At 38.7% G+C, this 25,505-nt stretch overlaps 1 protein-coding gene across 3 annotated transcripts in view; it reads right to left on the bottom strand.

Moving 5' to 3' along the window:
- Window positions 1-25,505, bottom strand: part of BICDL1 (BICD family like cargo adaptor 1) — an 83,885-nt gene that overhangs the window by 54,066 nt on the left and 4,314 nt on the right. For all 3 annotated transcript variants that reach the window (XR_012914254.1, XM_012756485.2, XM_012756488.2), the window contains exon 2: window positions 21,591-21,806. Coding sequence is in view for 2 of the 3 variants with exons in the window: in XM_012756485.2 (XP_012611939.1) it covers window positions 21,591-21,806 (216 nt within the window). In the remaining variant the exon portion in view is untranslated. The remainder of the gene's footprint in view (window positions 1-21,590; window positions 21,807-25,505) is intronic.

Here is a 25,505-nt window from a genome sequence, read left to right as displayed (position 1 = left end):
TGGGAAACATTGGGTTAAACAGGTTTCTTTACTATTAAGACTTACAAAAGCTTTTAATATACTAATATACACTGCAAATCTCCAAGAGAGGGATATAATAATAAATGTTTCCTGGATTCACTCCACTATAGAACCTTTTTATTCTGAGACACATTGCTTGGGATTGATTCTATTGAGGAAAGTTGTTTAAACACTTTTGAAAATTCTAAATAGATCTACATTTCAATTTAGGGTCCATGGATGGCAACCAAGTTAAAAATAAAAAAGAACACTTAGTTATAATAATCACAGAGTCATAGGCTGTGTTCCATAGAATTAAGCTGAGAGATCTTTGTCTTACTTATTGAGGCAAAAAATGGTGCTAACTTTAGGTAAAATTACAGCTATGCAATTCAGGACACAAAGCAGAATACTGCCCTGGGGTTGCATAGTACATTCTGCTCATACCTGTGGTGGCGATCTTAACACGTCTACCCTTGTATGACTTAAACATGGTCTACTTGGAGCCTCTGATCACAAACATTAGGGCCACGGTTCTAAGGCCCTGCACCCTTAGCTCAAGGCCTGCCATTGCTCAGTATGCTACAGCCTCCTTACTGACTTCTTGGAATACAATTACCTCAATGATACTTGTTCCCAACCTGCTTTTTTCTAAGTCAGTTGCCCTTCGACTTGACTCCTTGCTTACCTCTAACTATTGGAACTGTGATTCTACCTCAATTGCTAGGTTTCTGGCCAGTCATGACCCACTGTGGCCTACTTCATATAATAACATATTTTCTTGTTACTTTTCAACATCCACCTTTTTTTGGTGGGGGGACCAATTCTTGGACAGGTGATAGACAATGGGCCTTTGTAAAGGCCAATGAAACGTAAGAGTCTAAAAGGTAGAAAACAAAACATATATTTTCTTTTTAATTAAAACTAGTAAAAATGAGACTTGGAGAAACTCTACGAACTAGTATTTTTAATAAAGTCTGTAGTCCCATGTAATGATCGACCTACATTCCAATTCCAGATACTTTACTAAACTGACAGTCCTGATGATCGCACATTGTGAGAAAAACAAGCCATCTAACAGCTAGCCTTCAAAATAGTCCATTTCCTGGATGAATTCTGGGTCATTAACAACATAGGGTATGGTAAAGCAGAATGAGATTAATACCCACCACTACCTCAACTAAAACTTTGCCTTAAAAACACCCATTTAGGAACATGATAATCAACATTATAGTGCCTCTGAATCTGAATCCTCTTGCTATTTGCCTATCTTGTACTATAATTGCAAATTAAGAGGAAGCAGATCTGTTAATTAGGGATGATGGTGTTCACTGGTGTTAGCCTCGGTCTTCTTCGATGAAAATAGCTAAACCAGTCCTGTGGGGACCAAAGATATTTTGGATGCCTACTATGCCCAAGAGAAAATTCTCAGGCATAAATTGTTCTATAAGAAAAGTCATATTTTGATCAACACCTGGGGAGTGCAAACTGGATTTTTAAAAATCTCAAACAAATCTGTGGAGAAAAACAGCCATGATAGAACACAGAAAGTAACAATATGAGTGTGTACAGGACCACACTGATTAACTCTGGGCAAATCATACCCTCTCTGGGTCTGTTTCTTTATCTGCAGAATTAGGATCATAATACCTAATTCAGTTTCCTTATCTGTTAGAAAAAAAAGGGGGATCCTATGTAATAATAGATTGTGAGTCTCAAATTAGATAACACATGAAAAAAGTTCAAACTATAAAGCACAAAAACATTATTATTAATAGTAAGCATTTTCAAGGTAAAGTGGTACCTCAAGGGGTGTGGGATGAGATTCAACTTTATTGCAATGGATTTAAGATTACACCATCACTCTCATTCTCATTTCAAGCACTGGAGTAGTTAACAATTCACATGCTTTATATGATCCTAGTTTCTTCATGGAATTTCCACCCCAGTTTAATACCAACTCTACAGCTGAATGTGGGGGAAAAAAACCAACTTCCTGTTGTCCTGTCTTTGTCATGCCATAGCACAGAGATCTCATCATAATGCTGGCAGGTGAGTGGAGCACATCCACAGAGGCAGTTAGGAAAGCAAGACACAGGGCTAACAAGGGAAAGCCCGTGACGATGCAGCAGGAAGCTCCTGCTCCTAACGCACACCAACAAGTGTTGGGAAGCTGCATCAGTTACTGGTCCCCCTTCCATAAGAATCCGTAAAACCTGAGCTGAAGCAGCTCTCTGCTTCAATTATTAGTGTATTTCCTTGTTATAGGTCCTTTACATTTATCTTCTATAGTTTTTTCCCTTTTTCTCAAGAATGATTAGTTCCCACTGGTCTAACTTGACAGAGCCTTCTGTTACATATTATCTTCCATGTTCTCATCTACCTAACTTCTCATCCACTATTCTAAATCACAATATTATCTTTTTGAAACTCAGCTAAAATTGTTTTGTTAAAAACATTTTAGGCATACAGAAAAGTAAAGAAAATACTACATGAATGACCATGTGCCCATCACTTAGAAGTATTAAATGTTAACATTTTTGCTCTATTTGGTTTGTCAACTTTTTCTAATGTATTTTAAAATAAATCACAGACATTATGGTATTCATCTGTATAAACACATATTCATGTGTATTTCCATGTAAATTTCAGAACAAATTGATAAACTGGACTTAATGATTTCTACAAAAAATACTTCAATATGAAACTCTAAATAAAGGTTTATAGAAAAAGGAATGTAGGCTGGGTATGGTGGCTCACACTTGCAATCCCAGCACTTTGGGAGGCCACAGCAGGAGGATCACTTGAGGCCAAAAGTTTGATACTAGCCTGGCCAACATAGTGTGAGACCCTGTGTCTACAAAAAAAGAAAGGAAAGGGAAAGGGAAAAAAGGAAAGGGAAAAAGGGAAAGGGAAAGGGAAAAGAAAAGAAAAGAAATCAGCTGGGTGTCATGGGGTGCCTGTATAGTCCCAGCTACTCAGGGGGCTGAGACAGAAGGATTGCTTGAGCCCAGGAGTTCAAGGCCAGCACAGGCAATGTAGCAAGACCCCCCCCCCCACACACACACACAAACAAGCAAACAAAAAATGGTGTAGCAATATTTGCTTGCTAAGCACTAATGTTATAATGCCACATCTCTGTTAATTATTTACCTATGAGATCACCCAGATTTTTTAAAAAAGAAATTAAATATTGTGTTTTTATAACATTGTCAAATTTTATAACCTGAACAACGGGCACTATAATAGATACTGGAGACACAAATGAGTCTAAAACACCACCTCAAACTTCACAGTCCCTGGGCTTTAATGCCCAGCTGGCAAGACACAACACGAGTAACAGGACGAATGCAGTTGCTATTGACAAAGCCAAATAGTAAAGACTGTATACATAGTCTACAACCCTAAAACTCTGTAAGGTATAGAGTACAATTCTTTTTTTTCCCCCCAAAAGATCCTATTTTTTCCAGATGAGGAAAATGTGCATTTGCAAACTCCTTGAACCTCAACCAACACAGCTAGTAATCAACAGTGCCAAAATAAACCCAGATTCATCTAGTACCAAAACCTGCATTCATTTGTCTATGCCACACTACCTCCCAGAGTGATAGATAAAATACACCCTGACTTCAGCAAGGTTTAAGGTATTTTCTTTTATTCCCCAACCTCCTTCTCAGACACTGAGAGTGCTACTTAGGTGGAAGAAAGGTTTACCTGAGAGGGTCCTCCAGTGGCTTGGAACTCTCCAATTCTAAGACCAAATCCAAGAGAGAGTCCACTTTGTTCAACTCCTTTACTGATGAAGGAATTAAGATACTTGTAACATCTGCTGCTGATACTAAATTAGGCAAGAAGAACAGCTGTCTCCAATCCTGGTTTCACATTAGAACAGTAATTCTCATCATTGGATACATATTATAATCACCTGTTTTTAAAAATCTAGATGCCCAGGTCACATCCCAGAGCAGTTAAGTCAAATCCCTGAGGATGGGACTCATGCATCAGTATTCAGCTCAAAAGCTCTACAGGTGACCCTAATGTGAAATCAAGGATGAGAATTACCACCTTAGAATACAGGAGTAACATTTACTAAGCAACTATGACAGATTGCGGGGAGGAGAGGGAAGGGAGAAGGATGAAAAAAAGATGAAACCAAAGGAAATGGATGGATCAAACAGCAATTTGAAGTCAGCAAGAATTAAGCATGGAAACAGGTGTTTTCAAGTATCCATACAGTCTCTATTTCAAGGAAGTTTGAGAAAAAAGACTCTTATGAATCTAGCCTGATTCAGGTAAGCTAGAATTCTCAGCTGTATTGCTCCATAGCCTCACACTGCTTCCTACTAATAGCTGTCACTAATTGATTAACTATTATGGGCCAAAGCTTGACATTGTTTTCATTTAGTCTTCAAACAACTTTATGAGATAGATCTCTATTTTACAGATGATGCATAAAAAGACACAAGATAGCTTATATTTATTTCTAAACAAATCATCTGGACCAGTGGCTCACAACTTATAAGCCAGGGATCCTTTGGGGACACTGAGTTGCTATAAGGGCATTGCCCATAGATTGAATACATCATTTTGATTACATGCTATCATGATTACAAAATATAAATCCTTCTAAAAGTATTACTCAGTGCCTAATATGTCATTTTAATACTTTTTGTCAACTTGCTGACACTAAAACAACATCTATTACGATGTGGGTCTACAGTTTTTTTAAATGTTAAAAAGGGGTCCTCTTGTGGAAAAACTGGAACCCTCATGCACTGCTGGTGGAAATGCAAAATGGCACAGCTTCTTTGAAAATGGGTTTGGCAGTTTCTTAAAAAGTTACACAGAGATATACCATATACCAATTCCACTCCTAGGTATCTACCCAAGAGAAATAAATAACATATGTTCACACAAAGATTTGTACATGAATGTTCATAGCAGCACTATTCATAACAGTGGAAAACTGGAAATAATCCAAATCTCCATCAACTGGTTAATTCAGTATAAATAAATGCAGATAAACAAAATGCAGTATGTCCACACAATGGAATACTGTTCAGCAATAAAAATGAACTATTACGTGCTACAACATAAATGAACCTCACTAGCATTACGCTAAGTGAAAGAAGCCAGACACAAAAACTACATATTGTCTGATTCCATTTACATGAAAGATCCAGAAAAGGAAAATTAATACAGGCAGAAAGCAGAACAGTGTTTGCCCAGGGCTGAAGGTGGAGACAGGAGTGAGGACTAACTACAGAAGAAACTTTTGGGGATGACAGAAATGTTCTAAGACTGGATTTAGGGTAATGGTTGCACAACTCTATACCTTGCTAAAAAAAATTGAATTATGCATTTACAAATGGGTGCATTTTATAAACTGTATATTATACTTCAATAAGTCTGCTTGAAAATATTGTAGGTCACTAGATTAGGTTTTAAAGATGGGGGGGTCTTTATATTGATAAAGACTGCAAACCAGTTATCTAGACAATGTGAAGGAATTCAGCAAGAGTATATATTAAAGGAAGGGAAATATTCCTGAGTAGGTTAAACCTTTTAGAAAATGGTCAAATTTACCATACACTTGAACCACAGACCTAAATAATACATGCCTAACTGACTCGTGAACCTAGATCTAATACATACTAAGCTTTCAGACAGGGAGCTGAGTCCTCTGTGGGAAGTGCCAAGTGCCCTGAGCACACAGTTCTTGACTCAGCCAACAGTCAAATACATGATTTTTTTTTTTTTTTTTTTTTTTGAGACAGAGTTTCACTTTGTTGCCCAGGCTACAGTGAATGCTGTGGCGTCAGCCTAGCTCACAGCAACCTCAATCTCCTAGGCTTAAGCAATCCTTCTGCCTCAGCCTCCTGAGTAGCTGGGATTACAGACATGTGCCACCATGCCCAGCTAATTTTTTCTATATATATTAGTTGGCCAATTAATTTCTTTCTATTTATAGTAGAGACGGGGGTCTCGCTCTTGCTCAGGCTGGTTTCGAACTCCTGACCTCGAGCAATCCGCCCGCCTCAGCCTCCCAGAGTGCTAGAATTACAGGGTGTGAGCCACCTCACCGGCCTCAAATACATGATTTAACCATAAAAGATGGCAGACTATATTCAGTGCTTGAAACCTCATAAACAAAAAAAAAAAAGATGGCAGACTTTAAATGACAAAAGAAAGGAAATAAAATGCTCTAGGTGGTCAGTAGAAGGAAAGATCAAAACTGGTAGGAGAAGAACAGCAAAGGCCTCATGAAGGAAGTGGCAACTGAGGTTGGCCTTAAAGACTGGGGGGAAATTCTAACAGGTGGCAATGGGAGGAGACAAAGTGAGGTGGGAAAGCACAGGGCATTCTCAGGAAATAGGCTAATTTGGTCAAAGGATAAGGCACAAAAAAAAAGGCTACAGGAGACAGGGCTGGAAATGTATGCTAGCGCCAGATGGTACAGGGCTTTGAAAGCCATGCCCATTCTTAACTGTTTGTTACTTAAAGCGGGTCCCCTAAAGGCAATGAGTTGCTCAGAGCTTCTAAGGAAGAAGGTATCTGACAATGAGGAAAAAATGGAGGGGCAGAGCTTAAAGGCAGGAAGATATGTTTCAGGATACTACGTAAAGTTAAGAAAAAGCTTCACCGAGAGAAGTGGCAGTGAGAAGGGAAAGGAGGGAGCAGACTCTTCAATTCTCTGGTCCTGGGGGGAAGGGGAGGTTTGTCTTGAATTACATGTCCTCTCTTGAGGACTTCTGCTTTGTCACTTTCCTTGACTCTCATGAGATTTGTCTATCTCTCCCCGACAAGTTAAAGTCCACCAACACCTTTAAGCAGGTTGTGTTTCAGAGGACACATTTTCATTCATTTTGTTTTTTTCAAACAAGAGGATTCTATTTAGCAAATAAATTACTTTCCCCACTTTAACTAAGTACCATCACATGCAAAGAATGGCTTTTTAATTCAGATTCTGCCAGTTTGCAAACAGGATGTTCATTTTGAAGGATTGGCCTCAATCCCATGCTATGTTAGATTTCAATTTGGTTTTTGAGGAATAAGTCAAATATTTAAGTAGACAGCAAGGTTTTGAGCTGACTTGAAATAATTGGTATGCTCTTCATAGGGCTCCTGTTGAACACTGAAGTTCCTCTTTAATATCTGTCTGCCAGCTTTTAAGTAAACATACTGCATAAAACAAAACACTATCGTTTAAGTAAACAGAATTATTTTTACTGAAGAGATTTTTAAACTCCATTTTTCACAAAAATGTTTTATAACACACATTTGCAAAAACCACAGCTTTACTGGCTCTCTGACCTTACATGAGTCACATCCTCTGAGGGCCTTAGTTGTTTCTTCAACTGTGAGATCAAAGGGTCAGACTAGGCAAGAGCTAAATAACACAGGTTAACCTTGCCCTTCAACAACGGTAATATGGAAGGGTTCTCACCATATTAAAACATTATGCTATAAATCTAAAATCAAATTAGTAATTACCCACTATTTCAGTCTTTAGAACAAATCAATAAGCCTTTTCTAGATCCCTGCCATGTGTAATGGCACTAAGTGTTATTGGGGATAAAACCAGTTAAAGACACAGTCCCTGGCCGGGCGTGGTGGCTCACGCCTGTAATCCTAGCACTCTGGGAGGCCGAGGCGGGCGGATTGCTCGAGTTCGGGAGTTTGAAACCAGCCTGAGCGAGACCCCGTCTCTACTAAAAATAGAAAGAAATTAATTGACCAACTAAAAATATATACACAAAAAATTAGCCGGGCATGGTGGTGCATGCCTGTAGTCCCAGCTACTTGGGAAGCTGAGGCAGGAGGATCGCTTGAGCCCAGGAGATTGAGGTTGCTGTGAGCTAGGCTGACGCCAGGGCACTCACTCTAGCCAGGGCAACAAAAGTGAGACTTTGTCTCAAAAAAAAAAAAAAAAAAAAGACACAGTCCCTGCATTCATGTTGTCTAAAACTTAGCAGGAAAATTAACATAACTAAGTATGACATTAAATGACAATAAAATTTAGACCACAGGCTGTATCAGTTAAATAAATTAAGAGCGTGACAAAAAGCATCCCAAATGTCCCTAACTTTGAGGAAGATGTCAAGGATAATGACTATAGTCCATGTACAGCCCTCCCTACAGGAGGCAGGATACTGGTCTGTGTGCGACATGGGCTGGACATAGTACAGGTTTCATATTCATATTTTGTAATCTGTTAGTTTCACTTCTGTAGAATAACGGAATAAAGGTCCTAAGGGGACTGTGTCGAGGATTCAGCTAATTTAATTTATACAATATTAGAACACATGGAATCACTACCTTACTTTGATCTTATAATTAATGTAAAGGAAAAGACATATGCTAAAACATCTCTGACATCATAGTTACATTTCGCCTGCACTCTGAACTGACCAGACAGTGTCACAGGAAGAGGAATAACTGGTATCCATAGCAACATCACCAGACTGGGACAATGTGAAAAGCTGTAACCTAGCAACTGATGACGAGAGGTGTGCGTAGAGGGAATTCTTGAAGTTTAGCAAATGACAAACATGCAACACTGAATGCAGCTAATCATTAATGCGGAATGTGACTTATTTGTAGAGAACTGGAGAATGTCACCTTGTAAAACCTCAGTACTATGGTGCATAATTTTAAACAGGAAAAGCACACAAACAACTCCTCACTACCCACACTGTCGGTTGTATGCATGGAAAGTACCTTATGTGTCATGACTGGAATGGAAAATAAATTTTGTTGTGGCACCAACCATCTCAACCTTTCTCTATTTCTCGTTATATAGAAGAGTAAATTTAGGAGAGAGGAGAAGCTGCCCTTCATCCCAGAGAAGGATGAATATATTCTGCATGCAAAGAAGGCAGCATTACAAAGCTACCAGACACAATCTATCATACCACATTACGTGAGAATTTTTCCCTAGGACTTTTCTTTCTAATAGAAATCACATACAAACATGGACATTTAGAGAGTGAAGGAGTAAAACAAGTTCAATCCTCCTGTTTTACTGCTGGAAACTGAGACCCAGAGTGAGAATTTGCTCAAGGTCAGAAAGTTAGTGACAGAGCATGTGCTTGAACATGTTTTCCAGGACAATTCTTTCCATTAAAACACAGCGCTACTTTTTTCCCTGTGTTTAAACAGAAACACCACTTGGACTTTATGGGAATGAAAAATAAACTTCCATTATGTAACACTATCGATCTCTTAAGGTTTATCTGCTATAACAGTGTTAGCCTACCTAATGTAACCATGAAAGGGCCTATCATACCTTAAAGGCAATCTAAAAAAGATAGCCATTTAAAAATTTTTGAGGATTCTGGATCAAGTTACAACTTCAAAGGAATTTACCCAACTGTGTGATTATCAGAGATATTACTTGAGTACAAGACCAAACAGCCTCTCTATTTGAAATAGAATAATGCATGTGTACCCAAAAAGGTGGAACCGTTAACAACTGTCTGCTTTGGAATCCTACCTAGTTAGAACTGGAAGGATCTTAACAATCAGCTACTCTAACCCCTTAAGAAAACAGAAGCCCAGAAGAGGAAAGTCCAGGATTCTTTTTACTAACACTGTTACAGCTGAGACTGGCTAGCTGTTCACCAACCCATTTCATCTTCTCCCTGGACACAAAGCTGGCCCACACTTCCCAGCCTCTCTCATCACTGAGTGTGGTCCTGTGACTCAGTTCTGACTAGTGAATGAATGGAAGCGATGGGCGCCATTTCCAGGCATGACCCACAGAAACCTTCCAGCCTCTCTCCCTTCTGCTACATCCTTGGAAGCCACCTGTTGAAGATAGCAGAGTCACAAGATGGAAGGAGATGGCTGGATCACTGAATCACTGCCTGAATTGAGAGCCACCCAACAATTAAGAATACCAGCTTTTAATTCCTCTGTTAAGCTAAGATTTGGGGATTTATCTGTTATAGCAACTTCAGTATTAATTAATAAAACTATAGGATTATTTCTCTACAAATAATGAATACAATCCCCTTTTTCTTCTTAATCAGTATTACATTATTTATTTGCAAAGAGATGGCTTGTTTTGCTTTTGAGTCAGGAAGAGCCCTACTAGAAATAGCAGAAGACTTGGGACTACAGACTTAACTTCACTGGGGCTCAGCTTCCTTAATCAGTAATAGATTAGTGATTACAAAGGATGTTTTTCTTTAAAACACAGCCAAAAAACCACTTTTTCCCCAAATAAAATATTAGGCAGAAATATAAAACATGAAAATGCTCAGAAGGCACACAGTGGTCTCTTATGTCTTCCATGTGGCATCTATCTTAAGAGAGTATGTGATGTCTATTTTGGTAATGGTTCTTCAAAACATTTACAAATTTTAAAAACACAATCACATTTACAGAATCTCTGAAAAGCAAACATTTTATACAACACTGGTCCAGACAGATTAGGGATTCTCTTTAGCTCTAAAAATTACATGATAGCACTGGTTTATTGTCCTGGACTCCAATGAAGAGAAATGGAAAAGATGCTATTAGAATCAAACATTACCTGCTTTTCTATTGATTATGTTTATTCACTGAATACAGATTATTTATTTATTTATTTAGAGACAGGGTCTCACTCTGTTGTCTGGGCTAGAGTGTAGTGGTATCGTCATAGTTCACTGCAGCTTGAACTGCTAGGCTCAAGCAATCCTCTTGTCTCAGCCTTGCAAGTACCTGGGACAACAGACATGTGCCACCACACCCAGCTAATTTTTAAAAATTTTTTGTAGAGACAGGGTCTATGTTGCTCAGGCTGGTCTTGAACTCCTGGCCTCAAGCAATCCTCCTGCCTGAGCCTCCCAAAGTGCTAAGATTACAGGTTTGAGCTACCGGCCCAGCCAGATATTTTAGTTTTCAAAGCAACAATGTTAAGGAACCAGAACTACAGGCTACTTATAGTAGGTAACAAAAGAGTACATAGTTTGCTAGCAATTTTTTCCCCCTGCCTGTCAATTCCAACCTTCCTACCACCTGCAACCCATTTGCTAGGTTTACAGTTAGGGTCACATCAGACAAGGGCAGCTCATTTAATTCTGTTTTCATCTCTCCAACACAATATACTAAGCTGTCTATAGGGACTGAGGGATTCCAGATTTCAAGGTAAAAAAAAAGACTGATTGTCATTGTATTAAGTCAAAATTAGCAGCATTAAAAAGATCTATTGTTACAGTAATTAATCTGAATGTTGGGCCTGGCAACTTCAAAAATTTAGACTTAATATGTTAGAAACTTAGGACTCTCCTCTTTTGAAAACGAATATCAGAACTAGATATAGCTGTAACCAACACAACCAACCCAAAGACAATTGAATTGGGCATGGCTCTCTCTGGGTATATAATTAAGAATGGGCTCAAATAATCAATATAAGAATTTACCAGTAAAAATACCCACATGCTAAAAGAATAAACAATTACCACCCTAATGTGTTTAATCCACCAATTAGCAATAGTACCAGTCTGGAAATGCTGTCTTCATAAAATAGAGCTTCTATATGCAAAAGCCCCTTTTCTGTGTTAGCTGAAGTGATACTCTCAACATACCATCTTTAATCCTTCTAGCATAACCTTGACATATCAGACAGAAATTGCTAAAAACCAATTCCAAACTTTTGGATTAATTCTACCCAGTGACTCAGTAGTTAAAAGGCATCCAAAACAATATGACCCTGCAAATATCAACTAAAAAATCAACTAAACCAATGAGATAGCAATATATGTGAAGAGGTTTTTATTTTTGATTGGCTACTCATCCTGGAAAATGTACAAAAACCAATCTTCAAACCAGTGGTTAACCTGTAACTAGCATAAAGCCTTGAACAAGTGTTACTTAACATCTGACACTCAGTTTATCTGCCAAATAAGGAATAATTACCACTACTTCCATCACAGGTAGAAATGGGATAAGAGGAGGTCACATATGTAAATATCCTTTGAAAATTTAAATTATTGTTATTTGGCTGAGAAAAACAATCTTGTTTTCCTAACTTCTTACAGGGATAGGCTGACTAAAAACTGCCACATAACACCTGTAAATGAAGCAGGCTTTTAAGAAGAAAACAAGTAATACAGCCCCCCACCTCAAAAGGAACAAAAGCCCATTCAGCAATTAAAACTTCTGATGAGCACCTATAGTTGTTCACTGTCAAGTGTCCTAGAAACAGGGATGGCTGTGGGTCACCCAACAGAGGGACAGTGACTGGGACAGTTATGGACACTGTTTTAAAGCCTTTAGCCCCAAGAAATGAACCTGGGAGAAATTTGCTTCAAGAAGTGTACCAGATGCAGAGCTGCTAATCCAAAATGAGCTATTTAAAGAACAGGGATCTGTTTACTCTTTAGAGGAAAATTAGTCTTTTCAGGGAAGATCAGTTTCAGTTAGTATGCAAACTATATTCTTTGTGTGTGGATAAGACATTATTCCTCAGGCCGAGGAATACAGCTCCCAACAGGCAGGAAACAGAGACAAAGCCCCCTGTTTGCAATAACTTCTTCCTACACATCTCACCTCACAGACATGAACTCGGAAGAATGGCTCTTCCAGGAGCTGAGTGTGTGGGTTGGGGGGTAGGGAGTGGGGGGAGACTGTTGTCTGAATACAGCTTTAGTCATTGTGAATGAGTAAGTTCTAAAGTATAGAACAGGGTCTTGGGTCCCCAGAGAGGTCAGATGGCTATGGAAATTTAACTTACTATTTCACCTGAATACAAAAGAATTCTCATTGTTTCACTATGTGAAAATAACATGAATGTTTAAAGGGCAGTTCAAACTTAACAGTCCATACAGTACAAAACAAAATTACTTGATTTTACACCCCAAACTACCCTCCTTCTCTCCTTTAGTCTTTAGTCTCTCAAGTTAACGATGTCACTGCTCCTCCAGTCGCTCAAGACAAAACCTAGGAGTCATTTTTAATTATTTTCTCCTTAACGCCCCTTCCCACATCCATTTATTCCATTAGCAAGTCTTGCTGGTTCTACCCTCAAGGCATATATCCAATCTAACCCTTTTCACACCTCCATAATCAAAGCTACCATCAACTCTCCACCTGGAAAACTGCTTCTTCACCCATCTCCGTGCCTCTACCCTCACCCCTATAATCCATCCTCCCACAGCAACTAGAGTCATCTTTTACAAGTAGTTATCAATCAGATCACTATGCTCCCTTGCCCAAAAACACATCCCTGGCTTCCTAGCTCACCAAAGAAAATCCCAACTCAGTATCACAGCAGATCTGGCTGCTGACTACCCTTCTGTCCTCATCTCCTATACCCTTTCTGAACTTACCACACCCCAGCCACATCAGTTCCTAGGCTTTCCACATGTTGTTTTCTTTGCCTGGAACACACTTTCACTCATTTTTATCCTGCTCGAACTCTGCTTCCCCAAAGGTTCCTTCCTGAAAACCCTATCAAACGCTGAGTTGCCCCTACAGCTACCACATTCTCCTCCTTACCTGACTTAATTTTATTCATAGTACTATCACTACCTGATTTGTTTTATTTATGTATTTCCTGCTTTACTGTCAACCTCCTGCATTATTTTAGGACAGGGAATTCGCCTTGTTCACTGCAGTATTTCTGTTACTCAGAACAGTGACTTCATACGTGTACATTATAAATATTGTTGAATGAATCATTTCTTTTTACTATGAAATATAACTATGCTTAACTATAACTAACGGTATGTATACAGATAAATACATAAAACATATGTATTGTTTAACAAATAATATAATGCAAACAGCCATGTAAATACCACCCAGGTCAGGAGGGGAATGCTGACAGCTTTCCAGAAGCCTCCCCCCAAGCACCATTCCACGATGACAACTGCCCTCCCCACCACCACACACATTATTCCCGAGGTAACCACATCCTGACTTTGGTGATGATAATTACCTCAGTTTTCTTTATGGTTGTAAGTACTACTACTTACAGATGCAGAACAGGTTTTTCATTCTTAATAAAGATAGATGTCAGGGAGAGTACGAACTATTAAAACATTCTTGGAAGGCAATATAACAGTATCTATTAAAAATTTAAATGTATATGCCTTTTGACCTAGCCATCCCATTTTTAGGACTCTATTCTAGAGTAAGGCTAATATAAGAGTACAAAGAAATATGAACAAGGACAGCCACTATAGGAGTGTTTGTAACACTAAATCACTGTAACCAATACATATGGCTCTCCAGTAGTATAGTGGTTACACTATGGTACATCCATATATATTATATGGAATATTATATGCAACCATTAAAATACAAAAAAAGTCCAAGATACAGTAACTGAAAAAAATTTAACAAAACCATTTTGTTTAAAAAGAAAGAAGCCAGCACGGTGGCTCTCCCCTGTAATCCTAGCAGTCTGGGAGGCTGAGGCAGGAAGATTGTTATCTTGAGCTCAGGAGTTCAGAGACTACCCTGAACAAAACTAAGATCCTGCCTTTACCAAAAATAAAAAAATTATCCAGGCAGGCACAGTGGCACACACCCATAGTCCCAGCTACTCTGGGAGGCTGAGGCAGGTGGATTGCTTGAGCCCAGGAGTTTGAGGTTGCAGTGAGCTATGATAATGCCACTGCACTCTAGCTGGGGTAACAGTGAGACCCTGTCTCAAAAAAAAAAAAAAAAAAAAAAAAAGAAAGAAAGAAAAAGGCTGGGTGAGGTGATTCATGCCTGTAATCTTATAATCCTGGCACTTTGGGAGGCCAGGGTGGGAGGATCATTTGAGCCCAAGAGTTCAAGACATGACACAGTAAAACCTATCTCTACAAAATATTTAAGAATTAGCTGGGCATGGTGATACATGCCTATATAGTCCCAGCTACTCTGGGAGACTGAGGCAGGAAGATCACTTGAGCCTAAAAGTTCAAGGTTGCAGAGAGCGATGGTCACGCCACAGTACTTCAGTGTGGGTGAGACCCTGCCTCTTAAAAAAAAAAAAAAGGTAGAAAAGTTATGCATGATATGTGTATGATATGTGAAAAAGATACAAAAAAATTTAACACCAAACTGTCACTAGTATTTTCTTCGGGGAGGATCATGAGAGACTTTCATGTTTACATCAAACATTTCTGTTTTTTGTTTGTTTTGAATAGAGGGTTTTCTTTTTTCCAAAAATTGCACCACGGTAAAGCAAAGCTCTAGTTGATGTGGGTGTGTTGTGTAGGCATTAGCAGTTCTGCCCTTACTATGTGCTCACTGTGTGTGAGCACTATATACTCACAACCCTAAGGAAGATTTCTATTCTTTCAATATTATTTTACATGCCTTCCTTTTGTTATCAGAAAAAATGATGGAAATATATTTAAATTTAAGAAGGTATAAAACCTTCAGAAACTTGGGATAGAGGCAAAATTAGAATTTCTGAATATCTATAAGGTATATCCAGTAACACTTAGATCCTTAAGTAGCCAGATAAACCAAAGTTCACAAAAACAACCCACTGGGTGCCAATCTTTCGTAGACCTAGATTTCACACTGACTGGCTTCACCTGAACTACACTGGATCTTTGTTTCTTTATTTCAATCTCTCCATCACCAATCTTTAGATTATTCCTCCAGATAGCTCTTGGCCTAAACACTTCTAGTTTAAAATGCAGGCTTGAGTTTCCCCTGGCCTTGGACTTAGGCCTAACTTCCTGCTGCATGTTCTTTATCCCCCTCTCCCTATCTCAGTGATTCTATAGTAAAAACCCTTTTTGGCTTCACTCAGCCTTTGAAACAGACCTTTTTGCCTACTGCCCCAAATGCAGCTTCCCTCTTTGGCACACTTAGCTAGTAATATCCAAAGCCAGAGTGACTGGGCACATGACCCTAATTCTGGATGTGAAGAATCAGGGAGAGATCTGTTACAGACACTTGTAGAGCTGCTATGAGAGAAAAAGTAATTAATGGAGAGGTCCCTGGGAAAACAAAATCAAAAAGAATATAGCACAATACCTAAGTAAATATGAAGAGAAAAAATAATGATTTTAAGGTGAATTCTCAAGAGTTCTCTTGTGGGAAGAAGCCGTCAGGGCTGCACGGGAGCAATTACATATCCTAGAAGAGGTTCTGCTCAGAAGCAGTCTCATTCAGCTTTCCCAAGAAGAACATCTGGCTGCCTCCTTCTGTATACTACACATCATTTGGGGTAGAATGGATAAGATGACATACAGCTAGAGACAGGGAGATCTTTTGTCCATAGTTTATGCTCCCAGGAAGCATGGGAAAGTCATGATGATACTCAAACCCAAACAATGACTAATCATCCCCATAAGACAAGGGAATTTTTTATAAAAGCTAAAATGCTTATTTTCATATCCATCAGCAGGGTCAGAAGACTACTGGGCCACTCAGTTACTGACCAACCTACGGACTCATGGAGAAACACAGTTCAACACAAAGGACTCACAGGCTTTAAATTAATACACAAAATTTCTGTCCATTCTCATCTGTAGTCACTCTTTTCAATTCATGGAAGATTAGGTTTTTATGTAATTCCAGAAGTATCTATAAAGATAACACAAGATCTATAGGCAACACAGTCACCATTATCTACAGCTTGTCTATCAAAGCATTAACATCCATAATACCTTTGACCACTGGTTTTCAAATAGCTTATATACAGCTAGAGAGAGCGCCTGAAATAGTCAAGAGTACTCTTCTACAGAGTACATGGAGGGGAAGTATATTCTTGGAAAAGTTATAGTTCTAAACATTTATTTATTGGGTACCTTAGATAATCATTTAACAACGACAACAACAACAATCTTTTGTCAAATGCCCACTCTGCTAGATACCTGTTTACAGCAATAAATAAGACAGATGTGGTCCCTACTCTCAAAGAGTTTATAATCTAACAGTATTCATCAAAGAATATATTCCCTTGGCCCTTCCATGGCTGGCTCCTCACCCTTCACGTCTCAACTTAAATGATATCTGCACACAGAAGCTTTCCCTACCAATCTTTTCCAAACTGGTTCCCCCTCTTTCTAGTCAGTCTCCCAATTACCTTTCATAGTACCTACTACAATCCTTAATTATCTTCTGTAGGTTTGTTTAGTTATTTATGCATCTCTTCCTACTAGGCTTCATAAAACAGAGGACTTGTATTCTCCACTGTATTCCAAGTGCCTTGATCAGTAAATATTTGCTGAATGCTGAATTAAATAAGATATAAAAAATAATAAAGGGTGGCTCACACCTGCAATCCCAGCACTCTGGGAGGCCAAACAGGAGAATCGCTTGAGCTCAGGAGTTAGAGACCAGCCAGAACAAGAGCGAGACCCTGTCTGTACTAAATACAGAAAAAAATCAGCTGGGCATAGTGGCGTGCATCTGTAGTCCCAGCTTTTCTGGGAGGCTGAGGCAGAATGATTGCTTGAGTCCAAGAGTCTGAGGTTGTAGTAAGCTATGATGATGCCACTGTACTCCACCCATAGCGACAGAGTGAGACTCTGCCTCAAATAATAATAATAAAGGTTTTCACTATTTTATCCAAAAGACCAGGATGTAGGTTAGCCATTAAAGAGAGTAATGAGAGGTAGATCCAGACTTTTTCAAAGAATAAAATTCAGAGTTCTAAATATCTCCCCATCAGCCATGGCAGCCCTTAGATATGGTCATAAGCATATATATTTTGGTGTATAAATATGCCGAGTGTATGAAACCCCCAAGATGTTCACTACTGTCCCACAGACATCACTAAGACCCAAGAGTTATACCTGCTGGCAAAAAACACCCCAAATTGGTTCTTATGAGTTGAATTATGTCCCCCTGTCCTCATTCATACACTAAAGCCCAAACCCCAGAACCTTAGAATGTGACCTTATTTGGAGATAAGGTCTTTACAGAGGTAATCAAATTTAAATGAGGTCGTTAGGGTAGGACCTAATCCAATATGACAGGTGTCCTTATAAGGTTAGGAGGAATGAGGAGTGACTGCTGAATTGGTACAGGTTTCTTTGAAGGGTGGGTGAAATGTTCTCTAATTAGATAGTGGTGATGGTTGCACAACTCTAAATATATTAAAACCACAGAATTATATACTTTTAAAAGGTAAATTTTACAGTATATGAATTATTAATATATCTCAATAAAGTTACTATAAAAAAAAAGAGGAGCATCCTTGGATGCCATGGCAACAAATGAGATTGATGTAAAAATACTCTGGACAAAAGTATCATAGAAATATTGTACTACATTTTAGATATTATATATTTCTTGCTCATAAAAACATATATATGTATACATTGTGACAAAAGTATGGCCTTCTACTAACTCTGCTGGTTGCTATCTTGTCCTAGGAGAATCTTTTTGTTGTTTTTTTTTTTTTTTCTGAGACAGAGTCTTGCTCTGTTGCCCGAGCTAGAGTGCTGTGGCATCAGCCTAGCTCACAGCAACCTCAAACTCCTGGGCTCAAGCAATCCTCCTGTCTCAGCCTCCCAAGTAGCTAGGACTACAGGTATGTGCCACATGCCCAGCTAAATTTTTTCTCCATATATTTTTAGTTGGCCAATTAATTTCTATTTTTAGTAGAGATGGGGGTCTCACCTTTGCTCAGGCTGGTTTTGAACTCCTGACCTTGAGCAATCCGCCCGCCTTGGCCTCCCAGAGTGCTAGGATTACAAGCATGAGCCACCGAGCCTGGCCCTAGGAGAATCTTAATTCACATCAAAGTACTTAACTCAGCTAGTCCCTGAATATTCAGTTAATAAAATGATAATAAAATGCAATCTAAACTTGCTGCTAACGTAAACCCCAGGGGCTTGTCCTGCTTAAACAGAGAAAAGGAAAAAAAGCTGCAAACACACCAAGGGCCTATATTAAGGCCAGAGAGGATAACAAGAATCTAGATCTACTGAAAATGTTATCCTCCTACATTCTTTTGGGAGCAGCTCATCAGGGTTTTCTATAGAGAAATTAGGCAAGTGAACAACTATAAACATACTGCCTTCATAGAATAACCAGCAACACGGAAACAAATCTTTCTCTTATGCTGTTTAATAAAAACACAGTGTCTCATTTTTATTTCAATAGTATTTCTATTGAGGCATAAATGTTTACACCCATTTTAATGAAAAGGAAACTGAGGCACAAAGTCACCCAGTCAATGAGAAAGAGTCAATGCCAAGCTCTGTGCCCTTTTGCTCTGTCACGTTGAGTCCTGCTTTCCCCCTTCATGAACCCTCTCCTGCCTTTCATAGGACTGAGTCGGCTTTTGCTCATGTTATTTTCTAACATGAACTGAGCCCCCAAGAAATCTTAATTTCCTCATTTTTCTTATTTGTTGCATTCATTCCATAAGTCTCCATAAGAAACACTTGTTCAAAGTACATGTTAAATGTTTTTGAACAAATAAATCAATCTGACCAGGCCTCTCTGGTTAGTTTCACATTTCATGAATAATGAATGAAAAGATTCAAAAATCTATAAAAATTTTTACAAGGATAGATTTCCTTCCCAGTTGATGAAAAAAAGTTTTAGAACTGAGTCAGAAATGCTGTTACTGAGCTGGCCCTGTGAAATGACTTCTTGAACTGTTCAACTCTTACTTCTCAGCCAATCAAGTGACTGGATTCTCTAGATGAGAAACCTACAGGCCAGCTCTTTAGCTCTGCCTATCACCTGAATCCTCACCTTTCACAAATATTCTGATATTTCCCACCAACTAACTACTTTCCAAGTTATCAGGCATCATTTTCTTTCTTTCTTTCTCCCTCTCCTTCTCCTCCCTTCCCCACAAGTAGGATTTACTTCACACTTTCTTGTGAGGCATGAAAGTTTTCACTGGTCTCAGAATACCAATGGGAAGCAACTATGACATAAATGGTGAAATAACTTCATATAGTGTCACCCATCAAAGTAGTGGAAGATTCGGGGAATTTACTATACACTCTCTAGCTAAGCCTTTCCCCGGGATCGAAGCACCAAATACTAACCACATGAACAAGGCAGTGCTCTTATGAGAACATTAGTGCTTAAGGATGACATGAGAGTAGTTCTTTTTTCTAGGGTAACTGAACAGTTAGTAGTTTTATTTTCAACATATAAAAGGGGCTGAAGTACAATAGTAAATCCAGGCCTTAATTTTCAAAAGTAGGTGGAATTACAGACCAGGGCATCAATAACATTCCTGCATTTGTTAAAAAGTTAAGTTCTGTATTTAAATTAGATTTTCATCTATTCAGCCCTCAACCTCCTTCTTTACCATGATTTTACAGCCTTGACCTTGGTTAATTAATAATTCCATGACTTCACCCTATTAAGGTACAAGTAAAGAATTTTTACTTAATGTGGAAAAAACCAAATTTTAAATAGACACACATATTTCCTTTCATATTTAAATAATATGAAAATCCTTTTCTCTAGAAATTTTCCCTAAGCTTAAAAAATTTAAAGAAGGCATCTTTTAATATTTGAATTAAATGAACGAACATAATTTTACCAGTGATAAGATGTTCTCTAGGTAAAGGAACCACAGACTTTTAGAGCTATAAGAAACATCAGAACTCATTAACACATCAATTGCCACACTAGAAAAAAATGTTTTCCCTGGGGCCACGGTGTTTTATTAAAACAAAATGATCCTTTCTATTTTTTTTTTTTTTTTGAGACAGTCTCGCTTTGTTGCCCAGGCTAGAGTGGGTGCTGTGGCGTCAGCCTAGCTCACAGCAACCTCAAACTCCTGGGCTCAAGCAATCCCCCTGCCTCAGCCTCCTGAGTAGCTGGGACTACAGGCATTCGCCACCATGCCCGGCTAATTTTTTCTATATATATTAGTTGGCCAATTAATTTATTTCCATTTACAGTAGAGATGGGGTCTCACTCTTGTTCAGGCTGGTTTCAAACTCCTGACCTTGAGCGATCCGCCCGCCTCGGCCTCCCAGAGTGCTAGAATTACAGGCGTGAGCCACCACGCCCAGCCAAATTTGTTATCTTTTATTGTTTTCTGTGAGTTACGTGCAACACAAGCCACATTTTCAGAATTAAATTGTCAATATTAATTGTAAGAATAAGAATGTCAGCAAGTAAGATTTTCACTAACCAACTTCAGGGTTTTGCTTCAGGAGGCCCCAGGCTCAAAACTAGCCTGAGTTAAACATAACTTACAGGGCAGTCAATGTGTTAAGCACAACTCCATTTTGTTTTTTTTTTTTTGTTTTGTTTTTTTTTTTTTTTTTTTTTTTTTGAGACAGAGTCTCACTTTGTTGCCCAGGCTAGAGTGAGTGCCGTGGCGTCCCTGGCTCACAGCAACCTCAATCTCCTGGGCTCAGCGATCCTACTGCCTCAGCCTCCCGAGTAGCTGTACAACTCCATTTTGAAGATGAGAAATCTCCCAAGTTAGTGATTATCAAATTCCATAAATGATTAATCCTAGGCATGGGTTTTGGCTCCTGACTCCTAGTTTAATACTGCTAAATTCTTGTAAATGGAAGATACTTAACTGGTTGATACTGGTATCAAAGGCAAAAAAATCAAAAATCAGAATTGCTCTTACCACATACATGAATGACATTACACAGAAGCTCTGTTTCAACTTTAGTATTTTACACTAAATTCTTGTGACTCACCCTGCTGAGTTGATCCAATAACCTTTGGTTCTGTTCTGATAGTTCCTGAACAGCCCGTGTTTTTTCTCGATCTGCTTCCCGCAGATGAACTTGCTGCCTCTCTAACTCGTCCTGTAGCTGTTTGACATCACTCTCCAGCTCTGACACTCGCCCTTCCCACTCCCCTTCTCGGTTCTCAAATCGTCTTCTCAGTTCATGTTTCTCTTGTTCTAAGTGCTGGGTGAAAAGTGAAGAGGATTTAAATACTGTTAAAAATTCTGAGCCCTTTTTTTTTTCCCCACACCTCTACTAACTTCTTTTTCCCAGTTAGCACAATAAAATGCCCTGCAACATAGGACAAGTTACCCAATACACAGCTACAAAAATATTCCCTTCTTCCACAGCAGGGAAAGAGTTGCTTTCACAAGAACACCACCATTCCTACTGAAAATACTCAAATGTTATGTTTATTCTTACCCTGGGGCATGAGGCTCTAGATCTGAGAATTGACTTGAAATTTAGCAAGTCATCTAATCCAGTGGTCCCCAACCTTTGTGGCACCATGGACTGGTTTCATGGAAGACAATTTTTCCATGGATGGGGGTGGGAGGATGACAGGGAGGGATGATTTGAGGATGATTCAAACCTCTGTAATGATAATCTGTATTTGTGGCTGCTCCCCAGTGCTAGCATCACCATCTCAGCTCCACCTCAGAGCATCAGCCATTAGATTATCATAAGGAATATGAAAACTAGATCCCTCTCGTGTGCAGTTTACAGTAGGGTTCCTGTTCCTATGAGAATCTACTGCTGCTGCTGATCTGACAGGAGGTGGAGCTCAGGTGGTAATGCCAGCCATGGGCAGCAGCTGTAAATACAGATGAAGCTTTGCTTGCCCACTGCTCACCTTCTGCTGTGCAGCCTGATACCTAACAGGACACGGACTGGTACTGGTCCCAGGCCTGGGGTTGGGGATCACAGATCTAACCAATCAGTGATTTATCAATCATTTAAACAACTAAAAATGAGTCCCATAACCAAAATGCTCATTACTTTTTTTAAGGAGGCTTCTTTTGGAATTATCTATTATGCATGACATAATACCAGGCTTTTATAATCACAGAATTTTTCAGAGATCAAAAGAACTCCAGAGATCCTTTAGATTAACCATCTCTTCTTACAAATGAAGCAACAGAGGATAAGAGATGTTCAGTGACTAGCTCAAGGGGCGGTCAGTATGACTAAATGGCAGAACTAGGATTTGTGTCTAAGTCACTGGACTTAGTACTCTAAGTCATAGCTCAATAAATATTTGTTACTATACATAGCACTGTATTTCAAAATCATTAAGACAATCCCAGGTTCAGGACTACTTTAAATCATGGCCTATTAATTAAGCCTTGCATATTTACTTCTGAGCCATTCAATCAACCTTGAGTGCCTATGATGGGCTAAGCACTGTCTTAGGGACATAGTAATGAGCAAAACAGACACAGTCCTTGCCCTTATGGAGTTTTCAATCTAGTGGGAGAGAATGACAAAAGTAATAAACTGTTTTAAAAAAATAAAATGTGTGTGGAAAATGGTATGCAGGAAAAGTACAGATGGTTTGAAGCTCAATAAAAAATAATTCCTTTGAATCAAAGGATATATCTTTTTGTTTCCATGAGATAAACATGTATATTTTTCTATAGAGGCAAGTATGTTTTCCTACTTAAAAAGCATAGTAAGTACAACAGCCAACTCTGTACTTCAAGGAGTATATGAAATGTAAATTAAACGACTTTTAAATTTTGGGGCTTCTCAGAAAAGTTCTGGTGTAATTGTTCAAAAGAATACCCATCTTGACCCCAATTTCTGAGATTGTGATTTACTTAAGAAGGGGATGAGGTCTAAGCATCTATGTATGTGTATGTATTCATATATCTGTATGTGTATATATATTTGGTTCTTCAGGAAATTCTGATGCACTGAAGGCTGACATCAAACACTTGAGATTGTTTCAATAAACTAAAATGAGCATTTGAATCTCCTACTTCAGAGTACTCAGTCATCTCTTCACCTTGGGAAACTACACTCCTATTCTATTGATGTTCGCACCTTTCAAAATATTTTTTGGAATGCTTCTTTTGGAAAGTCTTAGGGGACAGCTTACAGACATGCAAAAAAATCAGTCCCATTACTTCACATATGAGGTGTGTCTAAAAAATGAGATTATCCTACTTCATTCTGCCATCTTATTCCCCTTACTTAGCTCTGAGTGACTTGTGAATGTTTCTGAAAGTCAAATTTACCCCCTAATAGATGAAAATTTACCATGATTGAGAGCAGTCAAAAGAACCTGCCAAGAGATAAAAACGGTAATCTAAAATTAAAATTTTAAGCACAATAGCAAAGGCAGTTTTCCATGAAAACTCCTAAGTTGACCACTTTAAGAAGATAAATCATTTGGATATGGCCACTTTAGTAACTTCGTTGAAAAATTCACATCACTTTATACAGTTTCAGTTTGAAGCATGTGGGAAAAGGAATTAAAAGGGAGGAACTTCTACTCATCACCATGAGAATTTTTTGCTCTATGCTTTCCTCATATTGCTAACTTCCAAAAATGAGAATGTTTTAGTCACTGCAGAAACTTCAGAAAGATGTGATGCAGAAACAAATGCTAATGCAAACCTAAAATTGTGTACTTGGTTTTACTGAATTTTTCCAAAATGAAAAAGATTGAGCAGAAGGCAACGGCAAGAACTCAGTAATCACAGTGTTACTGAGAGGCCAGATAAATTAGGCTTGTGTTCTAAAAGAACAGAGAGACTTAAAAATATTCAGCAAACAGCTGTTAGTGAACAGCCCAACCAAGCAACTAAAACAATCCAATCCAATCGGGAGAGGGGTTGAGGACAGGTGGTGCTCATCAGTCTATTCCTTCCTTACATTTCCTTGGACATGAGACAAACTTGCTATTTCAGGTTTCCCAACCCTTTGACAAAATCAGGACTATCCTATTAATGAACATATAGAATTTAGCCTTTGGTCTACTCTGAGAAAATAAAAGTTTCTCCTAAAATATTTTCGATTAAGTGCTAACTTAAACAGTAAACTCTAGGGAGGTCAGATTCTGCCTATGCTCTCCCCTGTTTCTCAGGGTTATATGGCCTCTTAAAAGTTAATATCGGGCAGGGCGAGGTGGCTCACGCCTGTAATCCTAGCACTCTGGGAGGCTGAGGCGGGTGGATTGCTTGAGGTCAAGAGTTCGAAACCAGCCTGAGCAAAGACCCCGTGTCTCTACTATAAATAGAAAGAAATTAATTGGCCAACTAATATATATAGAAAAAATTAGCAGGGCATGGTGGTGCATGCTTGTAGTCCCAGCTACTGGGGAGGTTAAAGCAGGAGGATTGCTTGAGCCCAGGAGTTTGAGGTTGCTGTGAACTAGGCTGATGCCACAGCACTCACTCTGGCCTGGGCAACAAAGTGAGACTCTGTCTCAAAAAAAAAAAAAAAGTTAATATCAAAACTGTCAAGGTCATCAAAACCAAGGAAAGGCTAAGAAACTGTCACAGCTAAGAGGAGCCTAAGGAGACACTAAAACAAAACATATGAGGTATGCTGGATGGGATCCTGGAAAAGAAAAAGTTATTAGGTAAAGGCTAAGGAAATCTGAATAAACTGAGGATTTTAGTTCGTAATAACATATCAGTATTGGCTCACTGATTATGGCAAATGTACCATACTAATTTAAGATGTTAATAACAGAAGAAATTGGGTTCAGGGTATATGGAAATTCTCCATACTATTTTCCCGTTTTTCTGTAAATCTAAAACCATTCTAAAAAACAGAGTTTAATACTGAAAAAAAAAAAGCAACTAAATGTCATTGGCCTACATAAAATAGATCTTTATAGAAATGAATTTCTGCAAAAAAAAAAAAAAGAAC

The sequence above is a fragment of the Microcebus murinus genome, chromosome 22 (assembly GCF_040939455.1).
Source record: "Microcebus murinus isolate Inina chromosome 22, M.murinus_Inina_mat1.0, whole genome shotgun sequence".
Lineage (NCBI taxonomy): Eukaryota > Metazoa > Chordata > Mammalia > Primates > Cheirogaleidae > Microcebus > Microcebus murinus.
The sequence above is the reverse complement of the archived record's forward strand: the minus strand, read 5'-3'. Positions and strand labels throughout refer to the sequence as shown.